At 37.6% G+C, this 27,246-nt stretch overlaps 1 protein-coding gene and 1 long non-coding RNA gene across 2 annotated transcripts in view; one reads left to right on the top strand and one right to left on the bottom strand.

Moving 5' to 3' along the window:
• LOC117203768 (uncharacterized) overlaps positions 1–27,246 on the bottom strand; it is a 399,299-nt gene that overhangs the window by 145,010 nt on the left and 227,043 nt on the right. The window lies entirely within an intron of this gene.
• The window catches only part of LURAP1L (leucine rich adaptor protein 1 like), a 45,223-nt gene continuing 19,231 nt past the window's right edge, over positions 1,255–27,246 (top strand). The window contains exon 1 of the mRNA XM_004276132.3: positions 1,255–2,264. Within this exon, the coding sequence (XP_004276180.1) occupies positions 1,959–2,264 (306 nt within the window). The 5' untranslated portion in view covers positions 1,255–1,958. The remainder of the gene's footprint in view (positions 2,265–27,246) is intronic.

Below are 27,246 nucleotides of genomic sequence, written 5' to 3'. Positions count from 1 at the left end.
GGTCTTCGTTTCTGTGCGAGGGCTTTTTCTAGTTGTGGCAAGCGGGGGCCACTCTTCATTGCGGTGCGCGGGCCTCTCACTATCGCGGCCTCTCTTGTTGCGGAGCACAGGCTCCAGACGCGCAGGCTCAGTAGTTGTGGCTCACGGACCTAGCTGCTCCGCGGCATGTGGGATCCTCCCAGACCAGGGCTCGAACCCGTGTCCCCTGCATTAGCAGGCAGATTCTCAACCACTGCGCCATCAGGGAAGCCCTCTTCATTTCTTTTTTAAGAGAAGAAATAACATACAATTTCTGACATGTTGACAAGAGAACTTTAGCAACTTTCTCCCTGACATGAAATATTTCACTCAGAAGGCTTGTTTCCTATCTATCCTTAGGCTTCCTGGATGAGGCTCAGCTAAGAAAGTACTCTGAGATGTATTTGCCCATGTGCTTATAAGTGTAAAACCTGAGTGATGTCTCTGGGAAGGACCAAGAACACAAATACTTACTTGTCCCAGAAAGAGAGGGGTCCCTATTTTGAAATATCGTAATGGAACCCCAAATAGAGCTTACTAGGTTGAAAATAGTACCCTCTACTTGAAGATTCTTGACACGAATTCAATGTTGAATCAAACCTATAATCCATATAGCTCATAATAACTTACTTGGTAGAAGAATCTCAGATCAATAGATGGCAGGCTTTGGGTTTCTTTCAAATAGTTGAAAAATATAGATAAATTATCAAAGACTAGTTTTACCTTAATTACGGAGAAAGAATATTGAGTATAAGTATCTCAGCAACCTTCTCCTTTTAAAATCCCCCACTATCCTCAGTAGTCATAGAGATTATTCTGGCTATTTTTCACATCTGCTTGCGGTGACAATGTAGCATTCGGTAAGACAATTAGCTTTGGTTGCACATTCTCACTGAACTTTTGGTGAATTTATTACACTGTGTATTAGTACAAAATTATTAGGAAAGGCTTCTAAAGCTAAAGTTTTGTCATTTAGGAAGATGGGGGGTAGGGAATGACACTACATTTAAAGTCATTCTTCTGCCTCTATTGTTACCAGGCCTAAAAGTTGTAGCTACCCGGCAATTTCGCTGGGAAAACTGAAAATCTAATCCCCGTATTAGGCACTCCCAACTAAAACAGGATGTTGAAACTACTACTGGCAGCAGGGGTAGGAAATTTTCTGTTGCTCTTCTTGCCTGTGTTTTACGGTACAGGGGTTGGCCCTGGTTTGGTCCACCTGCCAGCGGAGCTTAAAGTTTCCGAGGCTTGGGGGAACACAATGACTTGGATCTAACAGCCTAAATGAGAAGAAGGGAATTTGTGCTGCCTCGAGGAAGCCGTTAAACTCCTGCTAAGCGAACTCTCTTTTTTATGCATCTATGCACACGACCGACCTCCTCTATCACTGACTAGAAATAATTTCTGACAATCCAGGATATTCCGAAAGCTTGGAGACATATGGCTGGAAAATGAAACTACCCTGAAGTGTGGCCACATCATTATTTTGTGTCGCATGGTACCAGATGGGCAGGTGGTGAATGGCGCTGGGATGTGAACGGACAGTTTAACAATGTGAATTTTTTCCCCCATAGAGCTCAGACAGACTTCATTTCCCTCTTGTCTTTCGGTCTCTAGTACTTGGAATTTCCCCCTCTGCAATATCAATTAACTCAACTTTGCAGTGGGGTAGCCAAAAAGGAAGAGGATGAAGGGGGCTCTATAATCTTAACAAGTGTCGAGGGAGTCACTGCGCCCCGGGAACCGCGGCGGCGACCCGCTCATCCTGTGCGGATTTCAGGGCTGATACCGCGCGGGCGGTTATGGAGCGGACCGTTTGATCCGCCGAGGATAGAGACCTGGGCTCGGTAGGGGTGTGCGGATCTTCAGGCAGACGTGGAAGCCCCTGCTGCCTCTCATCCGTAGCGTTTTATAACCATTTTCATCGTTCTTCAAAAGTCATGGACGACGGCCCGCTGCCCGACCTCCGAGACATCGAGCTGAAGCTAGGGCGCAAAGTGCCCGAGAGCCTAGTCCGCTCGCTCCGTGGGGAGGAGCCGGTGCCCCAGGAAAGGGACAGAGACCCCGCCGGGGGGAGCAGCGGCGGTGGCGGAGTCTGCAGTAGCAGCAGCAGCAGCTGCAGTTTCCCTCTCTCCCTGTCATCCTCCTCTTCGCCCTCCCCAACCTCTGGCTCCCCACAACCTAGCCATTCCAGTAGCGCCCTGGAGAGGCTGGAAACCAAGCTTCACCTCCTCAGGCAAGACATGGTGAGTGTGGTTCTCCAGCTGTGGGAGTGGGAGCCCGCGCAGAAGCACCGGGAGATCGGAAGATGCGGTCGGGGGCAGAGAGGGCGGCCGGGGCGGCCGAGCTGAGCCACGGGTGCGTGGGAAACACGGGGAGGGGAGCGCGCAGCGGGTGCGCATCTGGAGGCAGCAGCCGGGAAGCTTGTTTACCCGAGACTTTGCTCGGTCACGGTTTGCTAAGACAGCAGAGCCTGCCCTGCTCTGTGTACTTTCTGACGTCAACTCCCCTTTCCCGGCTCTGACCATTGAGATGCCAGTCTGCAGCCTCCCAGGCACAAGCCCGCGGAGGGGGTCTGCAGTTATTGCACGCATCTGGGGCCTGCTGTACGCCGCTCACACTTTCAGTTCAAAAGGTGGCTCGGTCCCTTGCACTTACTGTAAAAATACTTCCTGGTTTGCCGAAAGGTGGCGCGGCGGGGTCCCTGCAGCCCTTCTTCCTGGCTCACTCCTCTTCCACCACCACCGCCCCGCCCCTTGGTGCAGCAGCCGAGCAGTTCCTAGGCCACTGTGGAGCTGATGCTTCACTGCTGGTTCTGAAAACAATGGCCCACTCGTCCTTGATGTCCTTATGAATAGCTTGTCTCATGGTTGATCCAAAAGAGCAGGTGATCCCCAGGCCCAGGGATTTGCTAATGACCACTTCCTACCCTCCCCCGTCAGTCCTCAATCTGCAATTGTTTTCCGTGCTGTTTGCAAATGTTAGCCTAAGAATAGGACAATGGGACTAGGAAGGGTCCGAGAATACTTGTTATTCCGGATGTACTTAGAGGGAGACACTTATTTACTTACCATGAACTCAGGCAAGTCACTTAACCTCTGTGGACCTCGGTTTATTAATGAACTGCTTGGAGGAAATGATTCCTTCCTTAATCCTTTTAAGAAGATGACCACAAAACAACAGCATTTTCCACCAGCTTGGAAAGGAGGAAAGTTACAACAGGGGCCTCAGCCACTTCTACATAAATGACCCTATCTACTGGGGCTTTGCATAAAAAAGAAGTAACCGGTGGTGTTACTTTAGCTCCTCTCTTTTTGCAGTTGGAACACTGGGAGGGAATAGATTCCAAGCATAAAGTAATCTTGGCAAATATACTAGTGCAAAAAGCCATTCTTCAGAGAACATGTCCTATGCTCAGAATTTTTACCACACTATCAACACAAGGGCTCTAAAAACCTCTCTCAAGATCTTTTAAGCTGGGTTACTTAAGAACTTTAGTTTTTATGTCTCAAGAATCCATTTTCCTCCCAGTTTGAATGCAAATATATAGAGACATACATATATAGGTCTATGTATGTGTGTGTATATATATGTGTGTGTATTCATACAACATGTGTAATGCAAATGATTTTATTACTCTATTCATGTTTCACTAAATATACACACACACCACAGGTTATACATGTTAGTTATTCAACAAGTATTGACTAAGCATTGACTATACCTGGTAATTAACTGGGTGCTCAAAATACAAACCAAAAAGTTCAAGGAGCCTATTTAGGGCTCTCAAATCTCTTGCACTCATTTGCCATTTATTATTTTTAGTATATAAAGCCTAGTGTGCTGAAGAATTTTGTAGGGTAAAAAAAATCTGGTTATTTTCAACAAAAGACATTTTCCAGCCTTGTCTATTTTTCTTAATGAAAATGTCACAGAGTTAATAAAAATCTGTTTCCCCAAGCCAGAGCTTGTTATGCATAATGGTTATGGTATATACATAAATACATTTTAAAAAAGCAAGCAGAAACAACAACAACAGGAGGGGTAGATTATTAAACTGACTATTCATTATGTTTTCTACGTGAAGCATAGTTATCTATGAACCTAGGAGAATTTATGTCAGAACAGATGTTTTGTGTTCAACTCTGTACTCTAATAAAGGTCTCCTTTATTGAGCAAATGATAACATTGGCTATGGGAGTTTAGAGGGAAAGGATTGAAAACAGGTATATTCCCCTGCCAATGAGACAGTTTTCCCCCATTTTAACATAACTCTTACGGGTACTAAAAACCCCAGCTTCAGCATAATTGCAAAGCAACAGATTTGTTTTTATGCAGACTTGGCAGTTTAGTTATAAACATGGAACAGATGCAGTTGTGCAGTTCTTCCTGTCTCCTGGCATCCCCATGTTGAGAAGTTGGGCGATGCCCCTGTGAGTTTTATGTTCTTTTCTGCTCTCTTCTACGAGCACTGAGTCAGCCTCCTTGGTCTAACGCTTGACCACACATTTCATGCTCCTTACTTTGAGTTGTTCACAGATTTTTCTTCTGGATGGTCTGGAATTATCAGGCTTCGTTCAGTCCTGCCCTCAGAACTCCTTCGTAAGAAACACCTTAGCCATGTACAGGATTTTCTAGAGACTTTCAGGAATTAAACTTTCCTTCTTTTCCTATTAGGATGGATGTACTTACCACTGACACAAGGCACCTTAGACTTGCAGGGACGGAGTCTCAAAACTTAAACTTATTTACATGCACCTGATCTTCTCATTGTCTCTCTCATCTCCTTTTATGAGATGAATCATTTCCTTAACTCTTTTCTGTAAATATTACAATCAATGCTCTTGAAGTCTGTGAGATACAGGTGGAAAGGAAGCAAGATGAAAGAGATTGAAGTTGGGGTGGGCGGGGGACTGTTTCTGTGGCCAGACTTCTTCACCTTGAAACCCTTATTAACAACATAAATAGCACAATACATAATAAAGGGTGTGGGAAGGAAAATATTGGAAAAGAAAACTTGCAGGCATATATTTGATACAGTAGGCCAATTCAGGATGTTCTGGAGAGAGAGCACATTTTCCCAATGTGTAAAATATTTTTTATTTTTAATTTAAAGATAAGGAAATTTGACAATAAGCCAATGCAGGGATACACATAGGAAGTTTATAATGAAATCAGAAATAGATGTCAGACTTCTGGTACGAAGTCTGCCCAATTATATTTGTTCACTACTTTTCAATTCACAGTGTTTTACGATCTGTCATATTATTTGAGCATAAGGTCATACTGGGAAAGAAGTATTTTCATCCACATTTTGCAAATGAGATCACTGTGGCTTAGAGATGGTTGAGAAATCAGGCCAAGGTCACATAGCTAATCAGTCAACAGAATCACAATTTGAACTCATACCATCTGACTCCATGTACTGTGCTTTTCCCCCATTCTCGTCTGCATCCCAATAATTTCTCTTCAAAATAGTTTTTATAAATCTGTGGTAAGTCAGCAATCCCTAGAGTACTAAGGGACCAACAAACAGAAGCCATCAGGATGCATGTCAAGGGCTGTTTCAGATATGGGTTCATTCAATAATCAGCAAATATTTATTGAGTGCCAACAATGTACCAGGCCAGCCTGGAGACCTTGGGAATATAGTACAAAATGGCTACTTTAAAAAGTCAGTCTTCGGAAGAGGTCCTGTCCTATGATTGGACTTTTCATTCCACTGTCTATGCAGACTCCTTTTGCAAAATTTTCTTAAGACTTTAAGCATTACTTATCAACTGCTGCTCTAAGTTTTAGAACGCCTCATAACATCTGAAATATTTTTCCAGTAAATGTAAATAATCTCTGTCAAAGTCAATGTTTACCACTTAGTAATACATTTTATACTGCACTTTTCTTTTACAAGATGTTCAAAGGATTTTAGTGCTATCTCAATAATGTCCATATCATACCTCTAGTTTAAGAGTGAAAATTATTTTCATCGATTTACTCTGGAAAAAATTTGAAATGCATAAGTTTATAAAGGCAATCACTAATGAATCAGAGCCTGGAATTAGAAGGGATCTAATGGACGCTCCCAAGTTTGCCTTCCTAGATAATTACTGTTCAGTCATCAAAGTATAGTTTGAAATGAAGTATATACTACCTATTGATGCCGTATTCCAGATTTTAGTCAATTCTGTGTCACGCTGGAATGGTTAATGCGGTACCATTATGAATAACTAATTTGAAGATATTGTGTCCTGATCCCATATTTTTAGCAAGTACATATTGGCACAGCAGCTGTGTAACAGTGAGAGAGAAACAATTTCAAGCTAGTTACTTGTCTTACTATTAAAGCATTCAAATACCCCACCTGATTCCTCAACTCTTGCTTTAATAAAGTTTTCTAGGCAATACACAGGGCTAGACACAAACACACATAAATGATACCAGAAGAACATGAATCAAAATGTCAAAATTTTTGAGAAGGATACAATTGTACTTGGTTTTTATCAATATTTTCTCTTATTGATCTTTTTCATGTCCCCGCACCCCCATAATAAATGGCTTGCCTATTTTGTAATAAAAAATATACTTTATATTTCCTCAAAAAGAGATCATAATTTCATTACATTAACTTCACAACTGCTTTGGAAAAGATTCAGAGTAGGCTAGGAGCTTTCTATCATTTGTTCCATAATACTTTCAATAGTATTTTTACTATTTTATCATTTAGGTTTTTTTTTTAATTGAACAAAACTTTAAGGAAAACCCTTAAGGAAGGCGTCTTCCTTGATGAGTTCACAAGATAGCTGAAAAGATAAAATGGGGATATAATTTTGCCAGAGAAAGATTACAAACCAGCACGTCAGCATGTACAAGATGCCGTAGTGGAAATCAGACATAAGTGTTGAGATTAAAAGATAAAGCTGAGGAGATCTGTCATGGCGAATGTGCCTTGTACAAGGAATTAAAAGTGCTGATAGGGCTTCCCTGGTGGCGCAGTGGTTGAGAGTCCGCCTGCCGATGCAGGGGACATGGGTTCGTGCCCCGGTCCGGGAAGATCCCACATGCCACGGAGCGGCTGGGCCCGTGAGCCATGGCCGCTGGGCCTGCGCGTCCGGAGCCTGTGCTCCGCAACGGGAGAGGCCACAACAGTGAGAGGCCCGCGTGCCGCAAAAAAAAAAAAAAAAAAAAAAGATAAATAGAAAATAAATAAATAAAACCCGAATAACTCTCCTTTTTAAGAAGAGGCTAAACACCGTGCTGGATGTTTATATATAGCTATTATGTTCATTTTACAGATAAGGAAACTATGGCTTACAGGGGTTAAATAATTTGAGTAGGTCACTGTAAGTGGTTTCCCAGCCATTCATTCAAACAAGAACCACTGGCAATCCGCTGGATCCAAATTACTCCCAAACCATACTATATCTCAGCACCATGAAGTGTGCCTATGTATTGTGACTGAATATTTCTACAGTGATTTCAACCCACAACTACCAGTGGATCTTTTGGTATTCTTTTAAAACTGTTATTGTTTCCTTTTTAAAATTAAATGTATGCTCTCATTATAAAACTTCCAGAAATATGATATAAAGAGAAACAAAAGTCCCTTTTTACCTACTCCCAATACATCTTCCCCATATTACTCTTTACCCCAAAAGAAACCACTGCTGACAGTTTGGTGTGAATCCTCTCAGGTCTTTTTCTACGTCTTTGCCTGCATATATAGGCACATATACATTTACATAATTTTAAAATGTCTGGATTTCACTTTTCTTATTTTACATAATAATATTTTATTATGTCACCTGACATTTATTGGATGATTACAATATGTCAGTTGGCACTGTAAACAGTTTTCATGTATTATGTCATTTCATTCTCACTCCTCACCCACTTGTGAGGTAAGCACTGTGAGTTGTTAGGTAATATAAACAGATTCCTGATAGAATTTAAGAAATGTTTAGTTAATATTTATTTATTCTGTCAATTCTCTTATATGAACCTCAGCTAGTTACTAATTAAAATGAAAACGTCATTACTTTGCTTTTTATAATAAATGATTATCCAAATATTCAATAGTTCTTCTAGAATCAAATTCCATCCACAGAAATCTGACTTAATCAGAACACTTCATTCCTCTATTGAAGAAATAACCAAGTCTTCAAATTGGAATGTACTTCTCCTCCATCACATACCATTTTAACATAAACTTTTTGTTGAGTTTTTTTTTTCTTTTTTGATAGTATCAGTAAAACCTCTAAAAGTTGGATCAGAATGCTAACATGGCACAAGATGATCCATTCCACATGGAGAAGGCAGAATGGCCACCAAGAAACTATGGCTCAAAACCATCTTAGGTTTGTTCAGACTTTAGAAGGCCCATGATGACAAAACAGATTCTGCTCCTAGAGATTTGGCATAATCAGAAAACTGGATTCTTTAGTTGAAGATATAATTAATATCCTTCAAATCAACTCATAACAAAGTGATGTATAACACTGGAACTAGGGACTTCCCTGGTGGTACAGTGGTTAAGAATCTGCCTGCCAGTGCAGGGGACACGGGTTTGATCCCTGGTCCGGGAAGATCCCACATGCCACGGAGCAACTAAGCCCGTGTGCCACAACTACTGAGCCTGCGCTCTACAGCCCTCGAGCCAGAAATACTGAGCCCAAGTGCCGCAACTACTGAAGCCCGCGTGCCTAGAGCCCATGCTCCGCAACAAGAGAAGCCACCGCAAAGAGAAGCCCACGCACTGCAGCAAAGAGTAGCCCCTGCTTACCGCAACTAGAGAAAGCCCGCATGTAGCAATGAAGACCCAACACGGCCAAAATAAATAAATAAATAAATTTATCTAAAAAACCAAAAAAACTGGAACTATAATATATTACTAACTCGCCCTCTCCCTGAAGGCCCATTTTATGGACAGTTGGAAGACTGGTGAAGCAGAGGATCAGCACAATAGTGAGATAGAAATTTGATGGTATCCTGGCACTACCGGACCCAGCGCTGCATTTGGCATCTCCAGGACAGCCATTTCCCTTAATTGTCTTGGTTGGGTCTGCCAGCATGTCCACTGCTGTTCGGCCTGTATTCTAACTGACACATCTTATTCTTCAAAATGTTAATCCCATCAATCAGGAGTTGGTCATATTGGACGTCTTTAGGGTGAGTTTTCAATCTTGATCTCTGATGTCTTATTATTGATTTCAGATTTTCAGAGGATAATCAATTTCCCTCATTTCTAAGTGCTAGGGGGCACATCACATTCCCATGTATTCCCCCTCTACTATCAGCATCACATTGCTGTTGTAGAATAATTTTTAATTTTTAAAACACATTCTGGATAACATGGCTTATTTTTATGTAAAAAATGATCAGATTATCCATTTGTAATTAAAATTACGGAATGTTCTTTTTTTCCTCTGTATTTTAAATTAGGATGCCTGAAGTGAGCTAGATGTAAGTCTTCAACTTTCCATATATTTGGGAGCAGAACAAAATTGTTGCTATATTAGTACCCACCTCAGGAAACACATAGAAAGGTTTTAACACCAGCACCCCAAACAGTGAGATATATGTCACAACTCAGGGATTGATAGCCCAGGATATGATTATAATAGTTTCTCTGATTATTTATTTATTTAGTTTTTGCAAAAGACATTTAACTAAATTTACGTTGATTTTGTTGTTTTGGTGCCGACCAAACGAAGCTTGAGACCAAAACTGAGAAGGAAAGTCCTTCCTCATGGTGATAAAGTCCAACTTTCACGGCTGTGCAAGTCACAGAACTACCTGTAGTTCTTTTGCTGAGAATTTAATCATAAAGAGCTACTACTAGCTCTTTATTGGTGTGATGTTAATTTTGTTTCCAGGTTTTCCCTTAATTTCATAAAATGTTTAAATTATTATAATTGAAATGATACATGCTGTTATTAAAACCTGCAAATAGTACAAAAGGATCTAAAGTAGAAAATGAAGGTTCCCCACATCCCCCTTCCCAATTTCCAATCCCTAGAGACAACTACTATGAATAATATTCTATGTATCCTCCTAGAAATTTTCTGAATATATGTAAGTATACCTATAGTTTCTTATATACCTTTAGCTATAATTATAGACATATATTTGTGGAGGCATATGTGTGTGTATAATTTTAAAATTGAGACTCTCAGAAGCTCATGTTGCAGCTAGTTTTCTAGATTCAGTAAATACTCTGGTATTGAATATATATCTATAGCTTCAAAACACAACTTACAGTGCTCCCGCTTTGGATGGGTTACTGGCAAAGGACAGCAGTTAGAGTCTATTTGTATAAAAACATACTGCAGTTGGTGAGGCAAAAAGACAGAGTCAATAAACTCTAGAAATAGAAAAGACCACTGTAGAACCCTAGGGTGGGAAAGAACTTAAGAGGTTCCTTGGTGCCTTTAGACCAATTCCCCACTGGCATCCTCACCCATTGATCATCCATCCTTTGATGAATTTCTTCAGTGATGGGGACTTCACTGGCTCCCAAAGCAGACCATGCCATTTTCAGACACTTCTATTCATTATACTTGTTAACTGGCAATTCCAGTTGTTCATCAAAAAGACAAAACTATAACTGTTCATCAAGAGGTAAAAAAAAAAAAAATGTTCCAGCCTGTTGCCTACAAGCCATGAGTTTATAACTTAAGATGGATGCTCTATCAGGTGTAAAATACAATGAAAGCTCAGTGAGCTTCTCCTAGTTCGATATGTACATGACTAAAATAAAAGCCTTTCTTGACTTCCTTGCAAAATGAAAAAAAGAACGGCAATGTCAGGTATTGGCAAGGATGGGGAGAACTGGGCACTCTCCTGCACTGCTGCCGGAAGTGTATGTTCCAAGCACCTTTTTAAGTGGTAAACCTGACACTGTATTTAAAAGAGGGGGGACTTCCCTGGCGGCCCAGTGGTTAAGACTCCGTGCTTCCACTGTAGGGGGATGGGGTTCGATCCCTGGTCAGGGAGCTAGGATCCTGCACGCCACAGCTCGGCCAAAAATATATAAATAAAAATAAAAAAGGGGAAAAAAAAAGATACTCAACACAGCAATTCTGGTATCAGTAATATTTAAGATAAATATAAAAATTTACTCTAAGAAAATAATACTGAATTTGTACAAAAATATAGTTTGTGTGTACCTTTGGTATTATGTATGATTGAAAAAAAAATGGAATAATCTAAATGACCAATAATGGTAGGTAGGCTATTTATCTGCATATGATAGAAATTTGTGTAGCTATTAAAATTATACTGTAAGATTATTTATGGAAGAGAGAAAATGGTTATAGATATTTACATGCTTAGAACAAAAGGCTGGAATCAAATACTACTGTTAACATTATAGGGTATCATTGGATGGTGGGGTTATGAATGACATTTTAAATTTTTTCTGTTGTGCTCTGTTGTTCTATTTACTTTATCTGCACTAAGTATACATTGTATTTTGATAAGAAAAAGTATAAATAGGCAGAATTTTAGAAAATAAAAGAGTATGGGCTTTAGAATAGGTAAAGGTGAATTCAAGGAATCACAGCCCTGCCTTTTACCAGCTATGTGTCTTTAAGCACATAATGAGTTTAATATACATAAAGTAGCTGGGAGTCTGCCTACTAAATAGTAAGCACTCATTAAGCATTAGTTTTTTTTGTCTTTCTCATTTGATTAATGGCTTAACTATTTCATACTTATAGGAAAAGATGAGATTAGAAGTTGTCCTATTATCTTTCTCTTCTGTCCTTTTATTGTATTTCATAGAAGAAGGGGGAGGGGCATGGCTACATGTAAAATAACTTCTTGTCCTGCACAAACTACATCTGGGTTGCTAAATTTGGCATTGAGCACAAAAGCAACACCAGGAATGATTAGTGCCCAAGTAAGAAATGACCACTTCAACTCTGGCAAGTCCTTTCTGTTGAAAAAGGTGAATTAAAAACCAACTGACAGGGCTTCCCTGGTGGCGCAGTGGTTGAGAGTCCGCCTGCCGATGCAGGGGACACGGGTTCGTGTCCCGGTCCGGCAGGATCCCACATGCCACGGAACAGCTGGGCCCGGAGCCTGTGCTCCGCAACGGGAGAGGCCACAACAGTGAGAGGCCCGCGTACCGCAAAACAAACAAACAAAAACCAACTGACCCATCAGGATCTTGGAGTGGCTGATGCTAATCACGGGCAAGACCACCACAAGAAGGTAATGGAATGGACGACTGCGCTCAGAAACATTTACCAAGCATTCCACAGTCTCCTCCTATGGGCCTTATGCCTCCTGCCAGAAACAGATGGGTAGAAAATATTAAGACTCTGATAGATGTTCACATAGGTTTTAAGAGAGAAAAGTAGTCACTGCTCAGAATACAGAAAAGGATAAGAAATAGTTGATTACAGACAAAGCCCTTTTTTGGATTTCATGGGTAAGAATCTGAAACCATAGTCCAGCCTTCTACCATCTTACAAGGTGATGATAACACAGTAGTGCAAAAAATAATACACAGAGCCACCAATGTAATCACTTAGATCAGTGATTTTATAGTCACACTATAAAACTTAATGATTTCATGGTATTTTAAATATTGTTCATTGACACAATCTTTCTGCAGTAAAAGCACATGATTATTTAAGTTATACTTATAAGTCTCTGGAGCTACAGATTTCCACAAGGTGAAAGTCTGACAAAATCCTGTGTACCTGACTTCATTTGTCACTTTATTATTGGGCCAAATGTTCAGCTGTATATTTCAACTTGGTTAATAAAACTGCTGTCTTTTTCTCCCTCCCTATAATCACCCTGAGGGCAGAAGCTATGATTAATCAATGCTTGTGTTTCTCTAACACCCAATCATTTAGGGACTCAGCATTTGTTTAATGTGTAAATTAAAGTACACCTTAGTCCTAATTCTAATTTTTGGGTTTGGAATGCATTAGCAATATTACTTTTTTGGACAGGAACACAGAACCCCAATCCGTCCTCTGCTTCCCACTGGCCAATTCCACTCACCTGGAATTTAGGTTCTTGGTTAAGAAAGACTAAAACATGTTTCTTCCTATTACCTGTTACTGTGACATTTGACTTAGAAAGAGAGAGGGAGAGAAAAAGAAGAAGCAGGGGGCGGGGGGGAGGTGAGGGAGGAAGGGAGGAAGGAGAAGAGAAAAGAGAAGAGAAGAGAAGAGAAAGGAACCTTTCTTCCGCTGTGAAGTGATACAACAGAATTTCTTCTTGGTTGCAGGACCTACTCTATCCTCAGATATGGTCAGCTGCAGAAACCATTGCTGTCAGGGGTACTGGCAACACATAGAAATGGAAGAGTTGTTTTGCTACTCTGTTAGGTGCACAAACAAAAGGCACATTTTATTGATAGTTTTTGCCATCCTCTCTTCCTACTCAGGAATGAGGTTTTGAAGTTCCAGAGTGAAAAGAAAGAACTTACAAGAAAAAAGACATCATTTGTAATTGTGTATGTATTGATATATGGTACAGTCTATGTGGTTTGGGTTGAAAAGAAATAATAGTCTATTTTGGCAGCCTACGTTAGTACCCAGATAGCATTGATTGTTTGGGCATTCCTTCTCTCACTATCCTTAGCACATCCTCAGTATAGACTTCGGAACTTAGGACTACGACGTCACTTGGGCACATTGTATCTGACGTGTTTGAGACAGTTAGCAAACTTGTAGTGAACCTCATCAGTGATGACCAGATGGTAAGTTAGATTGACAGAATGAAAAAAGCTAGGTTTCTTGAGTATTCATAAGATTCTAGAAGTGGAGACAGTTGCAAGGAATCAACCTATTTTTCTGTTTTTAATTAGTAACTAGATTTGAAAGATGAAAAATGGTTATCAAATACTCTAGTATTGCTACTAAAGCAGCAACTGCATGGGTTTCCTTCTGAATTTTTTTGTCCTTACATGAGCTTTTACATACCATTCACTTTCCCAAAGGCACTGGTTTTACCACCTTGCAAGAAGCTATACTACATGGACTTTTGCTGCTTTTAATCTTCATATTTCTTATTTATATTATCTGCAGGAAAAATTTACAAATATGTGGAGAAATATTTTTTAAAACCTGTATTTTAAAATAATTTTGGACTTTACATAACAAAAACAGTACCAAACATCACTATATACCCCACCCAGACTCTCCCACATGTTACCTTTACCTTCTCATTCTCTTCCCTCCCCCTCCTCTCTCTCTCTCTTCTTTCTTCCCCCCCCCCCCCCGCAAACACACACACTTTTCCTTAAACATTCTTCAACTTAAAAGCTGCAGACATGATATTACCTTACCTCTAGATAAATACTTCAGTGAGCATTTCTCAAAAACAAGAACAGTCATAAATGTTGTCCCTCCTCTCTCCTATATACAGTACAGTCATAATTAATGACTTACATCATTTTTTCCTGCTGAGTTTAGACCTGTCCTAAGAATATTTTTCAACAGAGCACTACAGGTGGCCACCTTGCATCAATCAGAAGCCTACCTCAGGCCAGCATTCAGTTAAATAATACAAGTGGGCCTACCTGAAGCATAGAAGGGGCAATTAGAAGAACATGCCCTCAATTTCCCACCTTCCTATTGACTTAATGTCAGAAATCCTGTTCTCACAAAATCATCTTTTGAGCCAGAGCTTGTGATCCATATGAAAAAATGAAAGAGTAACTGGAAGATTTTGGACTGTGGGTGGTATTCAGTAAATGCACTTTGAACATTGGCTACACTAACAACACTATCACCTTCTACCATGTAAGCTGTATGGGGGCAAGGATGCTGGGAGCCAGTTTTGTTAAGTGAGGAAGAAGAGAGAAGAGGACATAGGAAAAGGAAATATCTTTTAGCATTTTTGTCTAAGAAAAGATTTCTCCTAGGAGTCAGTGTTTTGCACTGTACACAATAGTTTACAAAGCATTTTCTCATATGCTACCTTCTTTCCTCAGTCCTGGGGTTATGAGGTTACAACAATTAGGCAATGAGTATAACATTTGCAGCGTATGCTGTTATACCATGTTTACAGCATGTATTTGCTAGAATATAGTATTTGCCCAGCAAATGTGACCAATAATAATAGGCTTCTGCCTGATATTATACTTGCTTGGCCAAGGAAGTAATAAATCAAGCTATGCTATGACCGTCACTATGTGCTACATTCAGTTTAGTTCTTAAAATTCAGACAAACTCCTTTTGGGGATTATATTGAATAGTAAAATCCATTTGTTGAATTAACTCTTGAAAATTATCCGCTTGTTTTTCCTTTAATCTGGCTATGTTCAGAGTTTGCCAGGAACTATGGCCCCGACAAGCCTGATGAAATGAAACAGAATTTTAACTTTTATATTGTGCTTCTTAATTTTGAGTTTATTAGTTCAATTTCTAAATTTGTTTTGTGTTTGCTTTATAAAGTAATACTTGTTCCAATTATTCCTTATTTGAAAGTTTTTAAAAGTTAGTTTGGGAACGCCAGAATAAATATGCGAGAAGAAAGTCAGGATAACGAAGAGATGAGATTTAGGGTCTTCTCTCTACGTGTGTTTCTGTCAGTGGGGAAAAATGAACTAGAATATGACAAGGATTCTTTTGGTGAATATTGGACTCATGATGATGAGCCCACATGGTTTTTATGGGGACCAAACTTACATAAGGACTTAGAAATGGATCTTGAAATTTCCCCCACTCAGTCCAGTTCCCCTCCCTCCAACCACCATCCTTCAGTAGCCTGGGAAATTATACAAGTATCTGCCATGTCTACCAACATGCATCCTACTTCAAGATAATCTGGTACCATAGGGAAATGCAGTCTGGATTCTCCTTATCAGTATGCTTAATGTAAAATGAAACTATTTTCTTAGATGTCCATATTGGTATGATTTCTTTCGCTTATCATTTGAGTTGATTTTTATCAGCACAGTATTGTCCGTGACCTTGATCTGTACTTTGGAGTGGAGTTTGATGAACACCCTGTGTGTCCTGCTAAGCATTTTTTGGACTTGTTCAGTTACTCACCGGCAGTAATTTTTAATTGCCCTCCTTTCCAACCATGTAACGATTTACATTTATAAGTGGGATTAAAAGAGACCAATTTCATAGAAGATGGGAAACTTGTTCAGTGAAGCAACTGACTACTTCTACGCTGTTGCAGTTGAAGTCTCATATGGATTCATACATGATAAGATCAGGAATTCTGAGATCTTAACGGTTGTCATGTATTATATTAACGTGTACTATAACTTTAAAGGGAAGTTAAGAAGACACAGTGAAAACATTTCTTTCAACAGTATTCCTCCCAGGCACAAACAAAGCAATCTTTTTAGTGAACCATAACTTTACTTGGCACTAGATGTGGAAAATCAACATGATTTGAAGGATGGTGCCAGCACAAAATGGAATTCCCCAAACATTTTGATTTAATTAATAAACGAAATGAGTTCAGAATATTGTCATTAGCAGTCAATAAATAAAAAAACAAGGCTAAAGTCACAAATGCATACTACTTTTTGTGTTGGAGACTTTTAAATAATCACAGCACAACCATATTATCTTATTGGCATTAATAAGCAAGTGGGTTAAAATGATTATTGTTAGAGTCTGTAATACTTTTATTTAAAACCACTAACCATTAATTAAGTCTCCTAGGAGCACTATCAAATGATCACATTGCTGAATTGGACGTGGAGATACGGAGACAGAGTGATTTACAGTAGATTAAGACAAGCCCAGATTTCCCACCTTCCAAACTGATTGTTCAGGATGCGTGGAACAGCCAATACAAATAGAGGAGACGCATTTCCATTTACACTTTAATTCCAAAAGTCCAGACATCATTACTGGGACTGCTCAGTAATTTCCTAACATTAAGTGTTGCGTTATTTTTGTTTGCTTTCAGTCTTAAGATAAACTGATTCTATTTGGATTTCACCCAATATTCTTTAAGGAGAAATGTACTGTTCCTTTTTCTTTTTACATCTTTGATTTGATTTTGTGTCGACAGGATCAAATAACTTGAAAATTTTATCTACATGAAAACCAGTGCCTTTTTGTAAGCAAAATTTGGTGCTACTCAAAGGCACTAACACTTCTGAGAACAAATAAAGTAAGTTAAGTACACACTAAGAATGTCAAATTGATTCACGCACTTGGAAATGAGTCTAACAAGAATCTATTTTCCATCTCTTGACCTTACACATGATATTAATTTTGCCCCAGCCAAAAATCTTACTTGTTCCAATTAAACACTGATGATGCATATCTATAGTAAATATACGTATTTCCAAACCCTCACTCTTTGCTGGGCCTTAAAGACAGATGGAAACTCTCAGTTGCACACCATTTAACTATGTAAATGTCCACCCTGGACACTGTTCCCCATCTCTGCTTATAGAAATGTTTCTATAATAGAAATCAAGTAAATACAACACATTTTAAAGCATCAACTATATCCCACTCTTGTATAAACCCCAGAAGAAATACAAATGAATTTGAAGACATGAATTTCACGGAACTTGCAAATCAATCAGGTAAGTAAGGCATGAGGTTACTACTAAAACAATAGCAATATTTAACTTCCATAGTATTGAAAATTCTGATCTAATACCAAAGGTTCATGATCCATAATAAAATGCAATTTTTATTTGAAACAAATTATACCGTAACCATTTAATGCTGTGCCTAAGTGCTTGTCTTTTACATCATAATGTACGACCCCACCTCAGCTCCTGAAATGTGCTATGTATATACTCTTGTCTCTGGACATTTGTACGTGCCATTCCTTTTGCCTGGCTCTTTCTTCCTCTCCCAGCCTTATCCCTCACACCTCATCCAGTTAACTCTGACTTTTTATCCTTCAAGTCATACCATTGATAATATTGTATTTTGTTTTGTTTTTTATGTCCCTCATGAGACTATAAGTTCTCTCATAGCTAGAACCTTGTTCAATTATTTCATTTCTAGAATTTAGCAGACTGTAAGAGCTCAGTATTGGAGGAATAAATGAATAAAGCTCTCTAAAAAGTTATTACGGAGGAGGGTAACAGTAGGTAGAAGTAACAGTAACAAGTTTGGGGTTATAAGCATTGACGGCCCAGGCAACAGTAATGATTGTGAGAGTGATTGAAGTAGATGGGAAGGTTATGTTGGAGCTAATGAAAAGAAGACTGGAATGGTAAAATATTCCCAATGAATAGAAAATACTATTCTAAGAAGTTTGAAGACAATTAGATAGGCAATAAGGACCAACAGTAGTTGTTATTTTAGAGAATTTATATAATGAAAGCTGTGTTATATTTTTTAATACTCTATTTTTTTCTTATAGTTGTCTTCTTGAGAACTAAATGGTTCCATGTGTTTTATATTATGGGATCCTTAAAGTATGTTGTGCTTTTGAAATACTCATTAACAAGAAAGCATACTGTTTATTACTGAGGAATGAAAGTACGCAACAGAATAAAAAATGACAAAAATATTTTTGGAACAAGGAAAGAGAAAAGGTTATATTCGTTCAAGATACAAATATGTCAAAATTGTTTGTTTTCTTCCTACTAGATATAATTTCATAAGTACACAGATTTTGATTATATGTCCTCAATAAATTTAAGTTGCCTTTATTAGTTATGTTGACACTTTCTAAACAACAACAAAAAAATAAGTATGTTTTAATCATCCAAATGACATTTACCTATGAACATCTATTTATACAATTCTCTATGCTTAGGATTGTTTGATTTATTTTGAAATTAAGGGTTTTTCTGATTAAAATGTAATATACTTTCCTGCTATATATTTCAGGGAGTACATAAAATATAAGGAAAGGAGGGAGGGACCAAAAAAACATGATTACATTACCCTGAAGCCACTGTTGTAACATTTTTATCTTATTAAAGTATTTTTCTTCTGTACTTTTTCCTTTGCGTTGTTGAAGTTATAATATATATCTTATATCTTACTTTTTGTAGATCCTGGTTTTTTGTTCAACATCATATCATAAACCTTTTCCTATATGATTTTTCTAAACTTAATTTGTATTACCTGAAAAATATTCAATTTTCTGTGCATTTCTCTAATATTGGATAGTTAACTTGCTTCTTGTATTTTTGTTGATGATAGAACATTTCAGATTATTTCCCTAATAATTCCTAGGCAGGGAGAATAAATGTCATTCCTTTTGTAACATGATTTTCCAACTCTTGATTCCTTTTTCTTTTGTCAGACTGAATATTGAGTAGTTTGTTTTTTTTAAAGGGTGCATGAATCCTGTTTTCTTATCTCTTGCAAAGGAGAAAAGAAGCAGGTAAGCACAAGGGCTTCAGAGCCTGATAGATCTCAGTCTGAATCCCAACTCCATCACTTATTGTGTGAAGCTGACAAGTTACAGATCCTTTTTGAGGTACAGTTTGAAGACAGTAATATCTATCATTTAAAGTTTTGTGAAGATTAGGTGATACTCATCATAGTGCTTGGAACTAGTGCTTTATTAAAGAGTAGCCATTATTTTGTATGCTATTATTATTGTTGGAATTCTTTGTTGTCACTATGGAAGTTACCTTTAGTTAATTAAAAATTTCTGTGTGGGATTACAAAAACAATAAGACAAAAATCAAAACAGCGAATACTTTATCAAAACAAAAACCTCCACTACCTTTAAAATGCATTGCTACCAGGATTCCTCCTATTTCTGACATCAATCACAGGGCTTTATTTAAGGTACCTATGCTTATTTCCCAGAATTCAATATACAACCTCCAGCTGCTCTTTATCTGAGCAGTAAATTCTGATCATTGCAAAACCAGCCTAGAAAGATGCTATTATTACTATTGAAGAGTGGCAATGAGAATCACTGCGATTAGTTTATAAAAGCCGTACATACAGACTGTTAGGAGGGAGCCATGTCAAGTTTTAGTTGATTACAAGAATTACATTTCTGAATCAGGAGATAGACAGTGGGAAAAGAAAATAGGCTTTTTTCTACTTTTAGAGGAACCTAGGCACATCACTGATTATGTTTTAAATTGCATCCACCAGGATTTTAATTAGCAGACAATAATCTCAAACTCTAGTGATATCTGAGTGAAAGTCTGAGCTGTTATTATGGTAGTTTTGTCTTTTATTCTGTATTATAAGATAAGCTTTCAAGTTTTAAATTCAGAAAATTCTTCAAGGATTTTATTTCAGTTAGACTTATATATTTTCTTTAATAGAGAGAGATGAAATCAACCCAAATAGAGCCTTATTTAGAAAATTCACACCCAAGGAAAAATATATGATTTGGCATCATCTTTGCCAATTATATGGCAAACACTTGTATAAAATCCAGCTATTATTTACTATAACATGTGTGAATATAAATACTTTGGGTTTTTTTATCATCTGAGTTGACGAATGGTATTTATGGAGCCAACTCCATAGATGATGGACTATTTCTTAAAAATGAACAGTAGTTTAGAAGCAAGCATCCCATCCTGGGGTATCTCTGTATTATTTTATAGGTATTAAGTCAAAGTTTTATCATAAGCATCATTCTTATTTCAAATTTATTAAAAACGGCACATATAATTATAAAACTATAAATGCTTCATAGATGAAACTTTCAGTGTAATGTTAGGATAAGGCATCATCTGAGTAAAAATAGTACAATTTGGTATTACTACGAAGCCGGGTGTCTGGACATGTCCTGATGAATTCATCATGTGCCATCTGTTCCAATATTTCTTGCCACCAGCAACCATTTTTTTTTGGCCAGTAGCTATTGTAGGTTTCTACCTATATTTGTTTGACTCTATTATGGATTTTTCTACATGGTTATGGAGAAAAATATACTCCATACTATGACATACATTTATACTATGACATAAAAGTCCTATATGTTAATAGGACATTTTAAAACTATAGGAAAATTAGGACCCAATTAAGACTGCATTGCCTTGATTTTTTTTTTCTTTTCCATCCTTCTCACCTTATGTGATAAGAATTAAGAAAAGTGAACCATCCGATTCCCAGTAGCTCTTTTTAAATGTGGTGACCCATCTGTTGCCATATGCCAGGCATCTGTTTTTATCACCCTCATTTGTGGTCCTTCAAAGCTAAAAATGATGAATTAACATTGAATTTATGCTAATTTTTACTGCAAGAGAACAGCTATTTGCAAACCATTTAAGCTGGCAGCAGTGATTTTCAGGTGTAAGAGAATATAAGAGGATAAGAATAGAAATCAGCAATGTATTTTTATTCTCAGCTACCTTTTTGAATAGGTGTACAACTTTTAGGTAATTGTAATAACTGCGTGGCTCCATTCTTCAAGAGCAAAATGTGAGAAGTGATTCTTGCTTGTAAAATATCTGTTGAATTTAGATCAAAGGAAATATGACATTAAATGTAATAGGGTCGAACTGTTCATGAATGCTTATTCAGGTGAGTGCCAGTTTAATCCAAGTAGTAGAATTGTTTCTTTTTTGAAAAGATGATTCATTTTTATCCAATCCTAAACTATCATCAGAAAGTGTTGATGGACTATTAAAGGCTAATACTACTCTGATCAGAACATAATGTAATATTTCTCAACTTTTTAGTACTGTGGAAATATCAATGAATTGGAACCAGAAGATAGAAGTCTCAGTACTATTTCTGCCACTAAGTGGTGATACAATTTGGGGCGAGTCATCAATCTTGAGTCCACGTATAAGTCTCATAGCATATGGTAACCTGACTTGATTATTAACTGTGGTTTCTTTTACCACTAGCAATCTGAGATTCTTATGCCTGTCTTTAAGGTATATACTTTTTGGTTGCATGGAATTAATCATGTATGCATTTATCAATTAATCTAATTTTTCAATGTATACATGTAATTCTGAAGTACAATAGATATCAATGATATTAGATATTTAGATTGAAATAGCACTGACTTTAAAAATGAAAATTAAAATGTCTTAAATAATGTGTATTATGCAGATTTTCTATCCTGAAGCCAATGTATAAATAATCTTTTTGAGCAAGGGAACAGCCAGATTTTTATTGGAAACATATTCAGTCAGCTTCATTGACCTGCTTAATTACCTTGAATTTCAGCATCCTCAAATGTGGCAGACGTTATTTTAAAAATTCAGGTCATTTTGGGCTTCCCTGGTGGCGCAGTGGTTGAGAGTCCGCCTGCCGATGTAGGGGACACGGGTTTGTGCCCCGGTCTGGGAAGATCCCAAATGCCGCGGAGCGGCTGGGCCCGTGAGCCATGGCCACTGAGCCTGCGCGTCCGGAGCCTGTGCTCCGCAACGGGAGAGGCCACAGCAGTGAGAGGCCCGCGTACCGCAAAAAAATAAATAAATAAAAATTCAGGTCATGTTAAAAGTAAAGGAGGTAACTGAAATTTTTTATTGTGGTAAAAAACACGTAACATAAAATTTGCCGTCTTAAGTATAAAGTACAGAGGTGTTAAGTTCATGTACCTTGTGGTACTACAGATCTCTAGAACATTTTCATCTTGGAAAACAGAAACTCTATACTCATTCAACAACTCCCCTCTTCCCCCTTCCCCCTTCCCCCAGCAACTACCATTTTACTTTTTGCTTCTAAGAGTTTGACTACTTTAAATACCTCATGTAAGTTAAAATTTTGCAGTACGGTTGACCCTTGATCAACAGGGGGTTTGAACTGCACAGGTCCACTTATACATGGGTTTTTTTCAATAAATACCAGAGTACTATGCCATCTGCAGTTGGTTGAATCTGCGGATACGGAACCATGGATAAAGAGGGTCAACTATGGGACTTGAGCACCCTCTGATTTTGGTATCCTTAGTGGGTCATGGCACCGATCCCCAGGGGATATAGAGGGACAAGTGTATTTGTGTTTTTCTGCCTTGCTTGCTTCACTTAGCATAATGTCCTCAAGATTTATCCATGTTGTAGCCAATGACAAAATTTCCTTTTTTTTTAATGGCTGAATAATATTACACTGTATGTGTATCACATACATACATTTCACACATCACATTTTTTTTATCCATTCATCTCTTGTTGGACATTTAGGCTGATTCCACCTCTTGGCTATTGTGAATACAGGTATCCCACATTTTTCAAAAGTTTGCTTTATGCCACTTCGCTTCTACAAAAGACCTACACTAGTACTGTACCTGTTTTTGCTAACCAAAGACATATGGAAAGTGTTTTTCCTTCCACAAAAAAAGGCAATTGCTTCTACCATTTATGACATTTCAGCTTAGAAAAGGTTTCACAGGAATGTTCTACTTTTGGATAGCTGAGGAAAGCTGTAATGCTGCAAGGAACATAAGTCATTCTTTGAGATTCTATTTTCAATTCTATTGGATATATACCCAGAAGTGGGATTGCTGGATCACACGGTAATCCTGTTTTTAATTTTTTTGAGGACCCGCCGTACTGTTTTCCATAATAACCACCGTTTTACATTCCTACCAATAGTGCCAAGGGTTCCAGTTCTCCACATCCTCACCCACACTTCTTATTGAATGATTTTTTTGGATAGTGGCCATCCTAACAAGTCTGAAATGATACTTCATTGTGGTTTTGATTAACATTTCCCTGAGGATTAGTGATACTGGGCATCTTTTCATATGATTATTTGCCATTTGTATATCTTCTTTGGAGAAATGTCTGTTCAAGTCCTTTACCTATTTTAAATCCCATTATTTATTTTTTTGTTTTTATGCTGCAGGAGTTCTTTGTGTGCTCTGGATATTAACCCCTTTTCAGATATGTGGTTTACAGATATACTCCCATTCCATAGGTTTCCTTTTCATTGTTGATTGTTTCCTTTGCTCCACAGAAGTTTTAAAGTTCAATGTAGTCCCATTTGTCTATTTTTTGCTTTTGTTGTCTGATCTTTTGGTGTCATATCCAAAAAACAAAACATTGCCAATCCAATGCCATGAAGCCTTTCCCTTAGGTTTTCTTCTAGGATTTTTATACTTTTGAGTCTCATGTTTAAGTGTTTAATCAGTTTTGAGTTAATTTTTGTAAATAGTTTAAGGTAAGAATTCAACTTCATTCTTTTGTATGCATATATCCAGTTTTTCCAACACCATTTGTTGAAGAGCCTATCCTTCCTGCATTGTGTAGCCTTGGCACCCTTGTTAAAGATAATGTGACCACATACAGAAGGTTTTATTTCTGGCTCTCTATTCTGTTCCGTTTGCCTCTATGCCTGTCTTTGTGCCAGTACCATACTATTTTGATTACTGTAGCTTTGTAACATGTTTTCACTTCAGGAAAAGTGAGGTTTCCAGTTTTTTTTTTTTTCTTTCTGAAGATTGTTTTGGCTGTTTAGGGTCCTCTGAGATTCCATATGAATCTTAGGATTTTTTTCTATTTCTGCAAACAATGCCACTGGGATTTTTATAGGGATTGCACTGAATCTGCAGATCACTTAGGGTAGTATGAACATTTTAACACTATTAAACCTTCCAATTCATAAATACAGAATGTCTTCCCATTTATTTGTTTCCTCTTTAATTTATTTCAGCAACATTTTGTACTTTTCAGCGTACAAGTCTTTCACTCTCTGGTTAAGTTTATTCCAGTGTATTTTATTCTTTTTGATGCTTTTATAATGGAATTATTTTCTTAATTTTCAGATTGTTCATTGTTACTGTATAGAAATGCAACTGGTTTTTGTACGCTGATTTTATATCCTGCAACTTTGCTGAATTTGTTTGTTCTAACAGTTTTGCCTGTGTGTGTGTGTGTGTGTGTGTGTGTATGATTTAGGATTTTCTAGATATAAGATGAATTCATCTATGACCAGAGATATTTTACTTCTTCATTTCTGATTTGAATGCCTTTTATTTATTTCTCTTACCTAACTGTTCCGTCTAGTACTTCCAGTACTGTTGAATAGAAGTGGTGAGAGAGGGCATTCTTGCCTTGTCCTTGACCTGAAAGGTAAAGCTTTCAGCTTTTCACCATTGGGTATCATATCAGATGTGGGCTTTTAATACATATCTTTTATTTTGCTGAGGTAATTTCCTTCTATTCCTAGTTTGTTGAGTGTTCTTATCAGGAAAGGATGCCAAATTTTGTCAAATGCTTTTTCTGCATCAATTGAGATGATCATGTGTCTTTTTGTCTTTCAGTCTGTTAGTGTGGTATATTTGATTGATTTTCTTATGTTGAATCATCTTTGCATTCCAAGAATAAGTCCTACTTGGTCATAGCATATAATTCTTTAAATTTATTTTTTTAATTCTATCTGCTAGTATTTTGTTGAGGATTTTTACATCAGTGTTAATCAGGGCTATCTGTTTACAGTTTTCTTATTGTATGGTATCTTTGATTTTGGTGTCAGGGTAATGCTGCCTCATAAAATGACTTAGGAAGTACTCCCTCCTCTTCAAGTCTTTGGAAGAGTTTGAGAGGGATTGTTCTTAATTCTTCTTTAAATGTTTGGTAGAATTCTCCAGTGAAGCTTTCTGTTTCTGGTCTTTTCCTTGTAGGGAGGTTTTTGACTGATGATTCAACCTTCCTACTAATTATAGGTATAGGGGAGAAAAAAGTTTTCCTTGACCCTCTTAGGCCCGCAGCTGGGTCTGAAAATTAAACTGACAAAGGCATAGTAACAGGAGAAAAGCATACAAATTTGTTTATTTAATATAAAGTTTATGTGACATGGGAGCCTGCGTAAGGAAATGAAGACATGAAGAAATGATTAAAACTGAGTACTTTTATGTTAGGTTTGCTGAAAAGTGGACAATCATGGAGAAATATCATAGGTCGAAGAGTATGAGCTCAGTATAATAAACTGGAGGAAACTTAGCAAGGCCTGTTAGTTCAGATTCTTTTCAGCGAGGGCAAGAACAAAGGCAAGGGCCTTTGAAGATAAGGATGCTTCTTTCCTCTGAAGATAGGGAAGGCACCTCTCACCTGAGAGTTTCAGGACCTGTTTCAGGAGAAGATTGGGGAAAGGTGGTCAGAGTGACCTTCCTGCTTCTGCTGTCTTCTCAAGCTCCTTCAGCTTAAGATATTCAGTATACCAAGGTTCCTTTTTTGGAGGTAGCCTGTCATGAATGTCATCATAGGCCTGTTTAGGTTTTATTTATATATGATTCAGTCTTGGTAGGTTTTATGTTTCTAGAAATGTATCCATTTCAACTAGGTTATCCAATTTGTTGGTGTATAATTGTTCACAGTAGTCTCTTATAACCCTTTTTATTTCTTCTGTGGCATCAGTTTTAATGCTTCCTATTTTATTTCTGATTTTTGTTATTTAAACCTGCTCTCTTTTTTCCTTAGTTTAGCTAAGGGTTTGTCAATTTTGTTAATCTTTTTAAAAAGCAACTCAGTTTCACTTATTTATTTTTTATCACTTTTCTATTTTCTATTCTGTTTACTTCTGTTCTAATTTTTTTTTAATTTCCTTCTTTCTGCTAATTTTGAGTTTAGTTTGTTCTCCTTTTTATAGTTCCTTTAAGTGTAAAGTCAGATTGTTGATTTGTGATTTTTTTTTTTTTCTTTTCCCAATGTAGGCATTTACTGCTATAAAGTCCAGGAGTTAACTAAGTTTTATTGAACACCATTGGGCCAGGCTCTATGCTATGTGTATACATTATTCCATGCAGTTCTTCCAACCATACTAATATAGTAATCCAGTAGGTAACATATGCCATCTTCTGGGTGAAAACATTGGTATAGAGAAAATACTAAGTAACATGTCTCATTGACCAAAATCTAAGAGCTAATTAGTGGAATAATTGTATTTTATCCCTGATCTTTCAAGATCCAAACCCAAGTTCTTTCTAGGATACCAGTCTGCCTGGGACACCATTTTCCTACACTGTTTAAGTCTGGAACTTCATAAAGATGTAGCAAAGAAATGCCCAAATATACTGAATCAAAAAGGAAAAAAACAAAATAAAACAAAAAAATCTATTGTTCCTTAGTTTATTTAGAGAAAACGGTTAGGTAAAGTGTTTCTGTAAAGTGATATTACCAATGTATGAGCAAGATTCTGTTAAGATTATTTGAACGTCGAATAACTTTGTAGTTTTCACAGTGAAAAAGAAATAGTGTCTGGATGGTAGTCTTTTCTTGACAAGCTTAAACAGAAACTGATACCTCTTAATTTTGACTAAGCATAAAGTTAAGGTGCAAAAGCAACTGAAAATATTTAGGGCTTTTACATAATGATACAGATCAAATTCTTAGCCTTGGTACAAAAATATTTTCCCATGAGTTGCAAAAGCTGAGAATGAGATCTC

This window comes from Orcinus orca, chromosome 6, assembly GCF_937001465.1.
Source record: "Orcinus orca chromosome 6, mOrcOrc1.1, whole genome shotgun sequence".
NCBI lineage: Eukaryota > Metazoa > Chordata > Mammalia > Artiodactyla > Delphinidae > Orcinus > Orcinus orca.
The sequence above is the reverse complement of the archived record's forward strand: the minus strand, read 5'-3'. Positions and strand labels throughout refer to the sequence as shown.